Source organism: Sciurus vulgaris (assembly GCF_902686455.1).
Source record: "Sciurus vulgaris genome assembly, chromosome: 10".
NCBI classification, from domain to species: domain Eukaryota; kingdom Metazoa; phylum Chordata; class Mammalia; order Rodentia; family Sciuridae; genus Sciurus; species Sciurus vulgaris.
The window spans coordinates 72293488-72304583 of NC_136470.1; the positions used below are offsets into that span (position 1 = coordinate 72293488).

An 11096-nucleotide genomic window follows, 5' to 3' on the forward strand; every position below is an offset into this window, starting at 1 on the left:
TGCATGGTATGTTTTCCCCCATCCTTTCACCTTTAGTCTATGTGTATCTCTTTCTACAAGGTGAGTCTCTTGCAGGCAACATATTGTTGGATCTTTCTTTTTGATCCAATCTGCCAGTCTATGTCTTTTGATTGATGAGTTCAGGCCATTAATATTCAGGGTTATTATTGAGATATGATTAGTTTTCCCGGTCATTTGGTTCATTTTATTTATTTATTTATTTATTTATTTATTTATTTATTTATTTTGAGACGACTTGGTTCTTCCTTTATTTGACAATTCCTTTAGGATGGTTCCTCCCATTGCTGATTTGTTTCTTTGTTTTTCATCTCTTCCTCATGGAATATTTTGCTGAGAATGTTCTGTAATGCTGGCTTTCTTTTTGTAAATTCTTTTAGCTTTTGTTTATCATGGAAGGATTTTATTTCATCATCAAATTTGAAGGTAAGTTTTGCTGGGTATAAGATTCTTGGTTGGCATCCATTTTCTTTCAGGGCTTGAAAAATGTTGTTCCAGGCCCTTCTAGCTTTTAGGGTCTGGATTGAAAAATCTGCTGATATCCGTATTGGTTTCCCCCTGAATGTAATTTGATTCCTCTCTCTTGCGGCCTTTAAAATTCTGTCTTTATTTTGTATGTTGGGCATTTTCATTATAATGTGCCTTGGTGTGGGTCTGTTGTAATTTTGTATATTTGGAGTCCTATAAGCCTCTTGTACTTGATCTTCCATTTCATTCTTCAGATTTGGGAAATTTTCTGATAGTATTTCATTGAATAGATTGTTCATTCCTTTGGTCTGTTTCTCTAAGCCTTCCTCAATTCCAATAATTCTCAAATTTGGCTTCTTCATGATATCCCATAGTTCTTGGAGATTCTGTTCATGATTTCTTACCATCTTCTCTGTTTGTTCAACTTTGTTTTCAAGGTTAAATATTTTATCTTCAATGTCTGATGTTCTGTCTTCCAGGTGTTCTATTCTATTGGTTATGCTTTCTATGGAGTTCTTAATTTGGTTTATTGTTTCCTTCATTTCAAGGATTTCTGTTTGGTTTTTTTTCAATATCTCTAACTCTTTATTGAAGTGATCTTTTGCTTCCTGTATTTGCTCTTTTAACTGTCGATTGGTGCGATCATTCAGTGCCTGCATTTGCTCTTGCATCTCGTCATTTGCTTCCCTGAGCATTTTAATTATGTACATTCTGAACTCCCTTTCTGTCATTTCTTCTGCCATGCTGTCGTTGGGTTTCATTGATGTAACATCTAGATTTGTTTGCAGCATTTTCTTTCCTTGTTTTCTCATATTGTTCAGGTATCAGTTGACCGCTGTGATATTGCAGATTTCCTCTATTGTCTTATAATATCCCTGAAGATTTCTATTATATCCCCTCTTAGTCTTCAGTAGCCTGAAATCTTGGAGGAAGTTGATAATGCAGTGCTCCACAAGGGAGCTGACTCCCTAGGGGTGGTGGCCTTCTGGTGGGGTATATTCCCTGCTAGTGGGCAGAGGTACCTTCACTTGCTGATGAATGGTCATCCAGAAGGGAAGTAGGTTGTGGGCTGATGCAAGACCAGTTTGGGCCTGTGTCTCTGATTTTACGGTCCTTTTGGGAGAACCTCACCCAACAGGGAGGAGTCACCCGGTGGGGAGGTCTCGCTGGTCGGTTTTCCTCCCAGAGGTTCCGTTCAATTCACAACTACCGCCTGGGCTGGGCAGCCTTCTTCTGCAATGTTCCCAGGGACCCGGACCTACCTCCTGGGCCTGGAAGCCTCACCCTTCGCAAACGAATCTCCTTCGGCTGCCTCTCCTCAGAGAAGCTGCCTGCAGTCCTGGAGCCTTCGCTCCGCCCCTCAGTTTGTCTGTGGGGCCCTTCCACCAAGAAGCCGTCTAGGACCCTGCTCTGCACTTTTCGCCTGGCTATGCGTCCCCTCCTCTGAGAAGCCATCTGGAGCCCCTTACAATCGCTCCGAGTCCCAGTGACCCGCCACACGCCTTTTCCTCCGGCAGCCACCTGCTGTTCCGTGCGGTCGCTCTAAGACCAAGTGACCCACCACACACCACTTTCTCCACCAGGCAGTCACCCAGAGATCTGGTGCGTCACGAGTCCCAAGAACTCACTGTGCACCTTCTTGTCCCGACTGCCTCCCGTAGCCCTGGTGCAGTCACTTCGAGCCCAAGCACCCCGCTGCGCTCTTCCTCCTTCTCCAGACAACCCCCCTATGTTCAGGAGCGAATGCTCTGGGACCAAACCACTCACCACGCTGTTCCACCGGATAGCCGCCCAGAGCCCTGGCGCAGCTGCTCCAAGTCCAAGCGACGTGCCGAGCCCGTATTTCTCCTTCTCCTCTGGGCAGCCCCCTGTGTTCAGGGGTGGTCACGTTCAGTCCAAACAGCTCACCAAGCACCTTCTCCTTTGGGCAGCCTCCCAGAGCGCGGGTGGGTTGCGCCGAGTCCAAGCGCTGTGGTGAACAGCCACCTCTCCAATGCTCCCAGCTGTCTGCGATCACTGCTCCAGCGGGGGGAGGGGCGCCTCGCCGGCAGTTCTACTTTGCAAAGATCCCTGCTTTCGGGGCTACCACCCTGTCCGGGGGCTACCGCCCCGTCCGGGATGCCTGCCCAGTGGGAAACACTCACCCGGCTGCTTTGAGTTGGTCCCAAGTCTCTCAATATCTCCTTTTCTTGAGTCCTGAACCCACGCTGCTCCTCCGGACAGCCGCCCGGAGCCCTGGCGCAGCTGATCCAATTCCAAGCGACGTGCTGAGCCCGTATTTCTCCTTCTCCTCTGGGCAGCCCCCTCTTCAATGCTCCCAGTTGTCTGCGATCACTGCTCCGGCGGGGGGAGGGGCGCCTTGCCGGCAGTTCTACTTTGCAAAGATCCCTGCTTTTGGGGCTACCGCCCCGTCCAGGACTCCTGCCCCGTCCGGGACGCCTGCCCAGTGGGAGACTCTCGCCCGGGGCTGCTTTGAGTTGGTCCCAAGGCTCTCTATATCTCCTCTTCTTGAGTCCTGAGTCCTGGAGCAACACGAAACGCAGCCACCCTCTAGTCCGCCATCTTGAATCTCCACTTTACTTTTGATTCTTCCATGCCTATCCTGACTGCCACTCTGAGCTGTAGCAAGGATCTCAGAAATTACCCTGGAAAGAAGCAGAATTATAATACATTGCAAAGTTCAGAGTATCACTTTCAAATAAATTTCCCCTTGTCTCAGTACCCCACCACCTTGTGACTAAGCCTCTGTGTGTGAGTCATTGTCCCTGTATCTTTTATTTTGTCTCAAGCTGTTACATCCCTGGAGAAGAACCAGGAATCAGTCTCTTTCACAGGCTAACAGGACCAAGGACCCCTGGACCTACCTCTGCCTGGAATGGACCAGAAGTCTGCCACACTGGTCCTTGTGCCCAAACTCTTCCCCCTTGCATGTGTCCAAGGAGCTGTGGGACTGACCCCTGACCCCACAGCTGCAGCCACTCAGTTTGTGCTCTCTGCCCTCCAGGTGCCTTTCTCCAACTGCAGCAGAGAGTGCCTGGCAGGGACCAGGAAAGGGATCATTGAGGGGGAGCCCACCTGCTGCTTTCAGTGTGTGGAGTGTGCGGACGGGGAGTACAGCGATGAGACAGGTAAAGGCCCAGCCCCTCATGGAGACTGAGTAGGGTTCCATCTCCTTCAGGGGCCTGGGGTCAGCGAAGCCCACAGAAGGGCTGGGTTGAGATGATGCTTAGCACAGTTTCTCAGTGTTGCGCTGTGCTAGGCAGAGGGGGAAGAGAAAAGGAACCTCAGATGTCCTTTTAATTCCATAAAAGCTGTGAAACACGTCTGTGACATGTCTTTCACTCACTTTGAAACTGCTCTCCAATATTCTTCCCTTTTCTTGGAATTCAGTGCCCTGAAATAGAAAGCACCATGTGCTCCAGACTCCAGAGTTAATTGGCCATGGCAAGCTGTCACTGGTGCCTGGCACTGTATTTGTCCTCTTTATGTTTTTCCTGTGTTTCAAGTTCTTTTAAAATGGGGATAACAATTAGACCTGTCTTATACAGTCTTGAGAATTAAACAAATTATATTGGTAAGACACAGGCAAGTTCTAGGTAAATGTTTGTTAAATAAAACTTTGACTAGCATATTGAAAGCACTTTGTAAATATTAACTGTTATTATTGTTATTATTTCATCCTCAACACAGTAATGGGCTTATCATTGGTTTCATATTACAGATGAAGAAACTGAAGCTCAGAGAGGTTGATGAGCCTGGTAGATTTAGTACATAGCATGGCCAGGATCCCATCCAGATCTCTAACTACAAAATCCATGCTCCCTTCACTGCCCCAAACTCCACACTACCTGACACATAGCACAGACTTAGCAAATCTTTGTTGTTTGAATACATCTGCAGCCTCCCTCATTGGAAATCCATGGATGTGGAAGGAGTGAGGGAAACACAGGTCATATTCATGGAATGCTCTGCCCTGACCTAAAAGAATGTCTGCTCTGGCATGTATAGGAGTCCGTCCATGTACACAAAATAGACCAAGATGAATGCAAGTTAATAGATGTGTTAATTCACGTCACCATAGTCACCATTTTACTACCTGTACATATCCCACAACATCATGTTGCAAACCTCTAGTATACACAATAAAATTTATTTAAAAATAAATAAATCAGGCAGAATTGAGCTGTGCTGTGCAGAGCTGATGGATCATGGTAGACATTTGGCATACAGGGCCATTTCTACTACAAACCATCAGCAGACAGTGTAAAAGGGACCAAATGTCCCACACACACATGCAAAGGAAAAACAAAACAAAACAGAGCCATCAAAGGTTCATAGTTTTTGTTTTAGTTTAGGATTTTTGTTGTTGGTTGGTTGGTTCTGGGGATTGAACTTTACCACTGGGCTACATCCCCAGTACACTTTATTTTTTATTTTGAAACAGAGTCCTGCTAAGTTGCTGAGGCTAGCCTGGAACTTGCAATCCTGCTGCCTTCGCCTCCCCAGTCTCTGGGATTATGGCCGTGGGCCACCTTGACTGGCTGGTACACCGTTTTTGATAGTGTAAAAATCACAATGATTTTATCAATAAAGAAAGTAGAAAGTGACCAAATCCAATAACCCATGCACTCTCAAGGCCACATATACTCACAGATGTTGCTGGGACGTTTTGCAGATGCCAGTGCCTGCATCAAGTGCCCGGATGACTTCTGGTCCAATGAGAACCACACTTCCTGCATCGCCAAGGAAATTGAGTTCCTGTCGTGGACCGAGCCCTTTGGGATCGCGCTCACCCTCTTTGCAGTGCTGGGCATTTTCCTGACAGCCTTCGTGCTGGGTGTCTTCATCAAGTTCCGCAACACACCCATCGTGAAGGCCACCAACCGAGAGCTCTCCTACCTCCTGCTCTTCTCCCTGCTCTGCTGCTTCTCCAGCTCCCTGTTCTTCATCGGAGAGCCCCAGGACTGGACGTGCCGCCTGCGCCAGCCGGCCTTTGGCATCAGCTTCGTGCTCTGCATTTCATGCATCCTGGTGAAAACCAACCGCGTCCTCCTGGTGTTTGAAGCCAAGATCCCCACCAGTTTCCACCGCAAGTGGTGGGGGCTCAACCTGCAGTTCCTGCTGGTTTTCCTCTGCACCTTCATGCAGATCGTCATCTGTGTGATCTGGCTCTACACGGCGCCCCCCTCCAGCTACCGCAACCACGAGCTGGAGGATGAGATCATCTTCATCACGTGCCACGAGGGCTCGCTCATGGCCCTGGGCTTCCTGATTGGCTATACCTGTCTCCTGGCTGCCATCTGCTTCTTCTTCGCATTCAAGTCCCGGAAGCTTCCGGAGAACTTCAACGAAGCCAAGTTCATTACCTTCAGCATGCTCATCTTCTTCATCGTCTGGATCTCCTTCATTCCAGCCTATGCCAGCACCTACGGCAAGTTTGTCTCTGCCGTGGAGGTGATCGCCATCCTAGCAGCCAGCTTCGGCTTGCTGGCCTGCATCTTCTTCAACAAGGTCTACATCATCCTCTTCAAGCCCTCCCGGAACACCATCGAGGAGGTGCGCTGCAGCACCGCTGCTCACGCTTTCAAGGTGGCGGCCCGGGCCACGTTGCGACGCAGCAATGTCTCCCGAAAGCGGTCCAGCAGCCTCGGGGGCTCCACGGGATCTCTCCCCTCCTCCTCCATCAGCAGCAAGAGCAACAGCGAAGACCCCTTCCCTCAGCCGGAGAGGCAGAAGCAGCAGCAGCCGCTCGCACTGACCCAGCAAGAGCAGCAGCAGCAGCAGCAGCAGCAGCAGCCCTTGACCCTGCAGCCACAACAGCAGCCATCGCAGCAGCAGCCCAGATGCAAGCAGAAGGTCATCTTCGGCAGTGGCACAGTCACCTTCTCCCTGAGCTTTGACGAGCCTCAGAAGAGCGCCATGGCTCACAGGAACTCCACCCATCAGAACTCCCTGGAGGCCCAGAGAAGCAGCGATGCCCCGACCAGACACCAGGCATTGCTCCCGCTGCAGTGTGGAGAGATGGACTCAGACCTGACCGCGCAGGAAACGGGCCTGCAAGGGCCCATGGCAGGGGCCCACCCTCCAGAGATGGAGGACCCAGAGGAGATGTCCCCAGCCCTTGTCGTGTCCAGTTCACGGAGCTTCGTCATCAGTGGGGGAGGCAGCACCGTCACAGAGAACATACTGCATTCCTAAAACAGAAGAAGGCCTGGCAGGAAGAGTCGAGAGAGGTGTCTTGGAATCACAGGGAAGATGAATCACATCAGACCCCTTTCCTCTGAGGAAGAAGGGATAATAGACACATCAAAGAACCCGAACTCGGTTGTACTGCTTTCAATAACAGTCAATTGACTGTTGATCCCTTTATGAAAGAAAGAAAGAAAGAAAGAAAGAAAGAAAGAAAGAAAGAAAGAAAGAAAGAAAGAAAGAAAGAAAGAGCTGTGTGTTCTGTGATCATGTTTGTTAGAATGTTATGTCATGATCAGATTTGATGTCATTCCCATCTGAAGTCTCTTCTGCTGCTCTATCTCACCCAACAGCTCAGAGATGAAACCAAGGCTTTAAGCTACCCACCTGCACCTTCCTTTAAAAGAAAAAAAAAAAAAATGTTGTGTGTGTGTGTACAAAAATGCCTGGCCTGAAAATCATGGACAGCCATGATCTGAATCATGGTCCAGAGACAAAAGTATGCAGACTGACAGAACATCCAATTTGCCACCACTGGAGTTAAGAGTCTGGAAGACATAATGTCACCAGAACCACCCAACGCCTTGACAATGGAAAGAATTTAAAATGTTCACAAACATCAGAGGGATGTGCCCCCTCTTATTTATGAAAACCATAAGATGTGATTTTCTCCACCTTGATCTCCTACCTGCTGCTGCTCTTGGGTGACATCTAGAAAGTCTGCATCCCTTCCGCAGTGATATGTCTGTTTTTTTCCAGAACATGATAGTGATGCCACATTTATTTTCCAGGATCATAAAAATCACCTCAAATTGTCAGGAAGGGACTGTGTAAAGTCAGTGAGCTATATCTGTTATTAATATTGTTGTATCTAGCTTTATCCTTACAAAAATGCTTCTATTGTAATGGTCCGTGGACAATATAAACTGAAAAACTGTTGCAGTCTGGTTTCTACAAGGCAGTGTGATTGAACTCCATTCTCCTTTCCCATCCACCACCCTCCCCCCTGAGCAGAGCCCTCTGTGAGCCCTTTCAGGGCCTCAGGGGTCCAGAACTCCCTCCATCCCTGCCCTATCGGCTCTCTGAAGCCGATCCATGCCTGACCTGGTGAAGGATAAGCTCCAGGTGGCTGCCCCCCTCACAGATTTTGGGGTAAGAAAGTGCAAACACCACGCTCCAGCAGTGGAGTTAAAGCAATAGATGACCCTGAGCACTCAGATTACAGAGCCAGAGAGATGAGGGTTGAAGCCCAGGCTTGGTCACTTATAAGCTGTGTGACCTCATTCAGGGAATCACAACCTCTCTGAGCCCCAGCTTGTCTCCAAAATGTAGGTAATAATCATCTTTTTCCCTCAGAACTCTTTTGGGAATAAGTGAGAACTATGTAAAGTAAGCATGGTGCCTGACACATAGCAAGTACTCGGTAAGTGTCAGTTAATACCAATACTGATGTCACAATTACTGTGTTTCATTTGCTTAGGCTATGCTATAGTTTAGATCATGGGTGTCCCCTAGAGGTCCACATGTGAAGACTTGGTCCCCAAGGTAGCTCTATGGAAGGTGATGGAAACTTTAGGATGTAGGGCCTAGTGGGGGGTCCTTAGGTCATCAGGGGTATACCCTTAAAGGGGATTGTGGCCCTTACTCTTTGTCTCTTGATTCCTGGCTAGAAGGTGAGCAGTTTGCTCTACTGTGCACTCCCCACAATTGCCATGTGGCACCCCTACCAGAGGCCTAAACATGATGGGTCTATCTGACCATGGCCTGGAACAAAATAAGTCTTTTTTCTTTATAAGTTAATTATCTCAGCATTTTGGTACAGTGACAGAAAGTTGACTGACACAAAATACCAAGCAAAATTTTTATTAACCATTCATATTTTAATGACTAACTCACTGACCACAATATCTTTCTCCATAATAAAGTCAAGAATTCTGGGGCCCAGGCCAATGAGACAGGCCTAGTAATTTGGCTCCTTATGAGGAAGCCAGATAGCCAGGCAGCCCCCAGAGGGCCTGCTGCTCTGAGGTGCCAGAGCCTACACCTCCAGTACCAAAGACTGTCACCAATTGGCAGATTCTCAGATCATTCTGAATGCTGCATTACTGCAAGACCAAACCATAAAGCAATTCAATTTGTCTGAAGCCTCAGATTTTACAGTTTTTCATCACTTCTTCCTCTGCTTTTTTCCAAAGGGATGACTGTCAATGATTTTTAAGGTAACTGCTGAAATGATGGTCATTATGATTATGATGAAAAGTCAGAGAGGGCACAATGGGGAGCAGAAGTGAGACTGAAGGCAGCCACACCTGGAAAGGCCCCACCCAGAAAGGGCACCAGCCCTGCCTCCCCTCTCCAGCTGCTACCACACTGCTGGTCAGCCTCTGAGCAAGGAACAGAGCTGAGTGAGGATTTATATTTAACATTTTATCTGGTCTTAGAAAAATAGAAAATAAAAGAAGCAAATAAAAGTGCATGCCTATCATCCTAGCACTTGGGCAGCAGAAAAAAGAAGACCGAGTTCAGAAGTTAGAGGCCAGCCGGGGCAATGTAGCAGACCCTATCAAAAAAAAAAAAACTAAAAACTTAATGGCTTTCTAAAAATGTGTCACAACATCATATCTCATCCTTCCAGGGTTGGATGTCATTGTTCTCCTCACCCAGGTAACTCCTCAACCTCCTTCAAAGGTGGCTGAGGCTCAGCCAGGAAAACATGCAACAGTTATGTTAAGCCTTCACTTTGCCAAGTGCTTGCCAATGTTCTGGTCAGAAAGGTAGACACAACATCATTTTCCAATGTATATGAAGTAGGCACGAATCTCAGCACCAAATCAGAAGTATCAGATAGGAATTTTCATTATTTTTCTAAAACAAACTAATTTCTATTGCAAATTCTCATTCAGCCTAATGACAAAACCCTTACCTTAGTCAGATTGGGGGGTTTTCTCAGTAACTTCAGAGTTTACTGAATCAATTTAAATATTCGAGACTAAATTCAGAGGTTTTCCTCTCCCTCCCAGGCAGGTGTTTGTCATGTAAGGGGTTAGTGTTCTTCCATCATCAGCAACTCCTGTTGACATGGCTGAGAGCCATCTTGTCTGGCCGTGAGTACTTATGCCTCCATGCTGGCTACCCCTGAGGATGTGTGTATTCATCCATTTTCTTTTACTATAACAGAATACCCAAGGCGGTGTCCCTTTATAAAGAAAACAAGTTTTCTTAGCTCCTAGTTCCAGGTTCCAAGATCAGGTAGGTCCCATTGGCTTGAACTCTGGTGAGGACCTAATGGCAGACGGTGCCACAGTGGCAGGAGTGTATATGGGAGGAAGATCACATCTCAAAACAGGAAGCCAAAGAGTTCACTCTTAAAGCATCTCACTCTCTGAAAGCTCAGAGTCCCATGAGAGCTACCTTAATCCCCTCTGACGGCAGTGCCCTAGTGAGCCAAGGACCTTCCACTAGGCTCTACCTTTTAAATGTTCCACAACACTCAGCATGGCCACACTAGGGACCAAGCTTCCAGCACTTGAACCCCTTGGGGACAAGTGAATCCCTTGGGGACAAGTGAACCCCTTGGGGACATGTGAACCCCTTGGGGACATACGAACTGTAGAAACATCACATCCCCTCTAGTCCCCAACCACAGGCTTGATTCCCAATCAGGGAAAAACCACTGTCCCAACTGGTGGGCCTTTCCCAGGCCTTCCAGTTCTCTCAGCTACCCCCGTGTCCATCCTGGGGACATGAGAACCACCCAGAGCTCTCACTGCCATGTGAAACTAAAAACTTAATGGCTTCCACCCACGACGGTCGGAAGAATTCTTGGGTGCTAACAAGCATCCAGGGCACCAGATGAGAAGCAGACTATGTGTCTCCATACCTATGTAGACTTCTGTGGCAGGCAGAATAACGGTTACCCAAAAATGATGACATTCCAGGCAGGGGTGGTGGCACAAGCCTGTAATCCCAGCTACCCAGGAGGTTGCGTCAGGAGCCCATCTGGGCAACTTAGTGAGACCCTGTCTCGAAATAAAGAAAAAATTTTAAAAAGAGCTGGGTTTGTACCTCAGTGGTAAGTTCCCTGGGTTCAATCCCCAGTACTGGGGGGAAAAAATACCTATATTCTGAATTCTAGAATCTATTATTGTCTTAAGGTATGGATAAATGCAAGTTGCTAACTGAATTAAGATTGCTAACAGCCTTGAGATAGGAACATTAGCCTAAATTTTCCAGGTGGATCCCATGTAATCATAGGGATTCTGAAGTGTGGAAGAGAGAAGCAAAAGAATCAAGTATTAGGGTGATATGATGTAGAAATGGCTCCACCAACCTTTGCTGACTTTGTGTATGAAAGGGACCAGAAACCAAGATATGCAGATAACTTCTAGAAGCTGGAAAAAGCAAAAACACTGATTCTCCCC

General features: G+C 47.5%; 1 protein-coding gene across 3 annotated transcripts in view; it reads left to right on the forward strand.

Annotated features, from left to right (window-relative positions):
• CASR (calcium sensing receptor) overlaps positions 1-10213 on the forward strand; it is a 92973-nt gene extending 82760 nt beyond the window's left edge. For all 3 annotated transcript variants that reach the window (XM_079155294.1, XM_079155293.1, XM_079155292.1), the window contains exons 6-7: positions 3491-3614; positions 5162-10213. In XM_079155294.1, coding sequence (XP_079011420.1) covers positions 3491-3614; positions 5162-6684 — 1647 coding nt within the window. In that variant the 3' untranslated portion in view covers positions 6685-10213. The remainder of the gene's footprint in view (positions 1-3490; positions 3615-5161) is intronic.
• Positions 10214-11096: the final 883 nt, after the last annotated feature.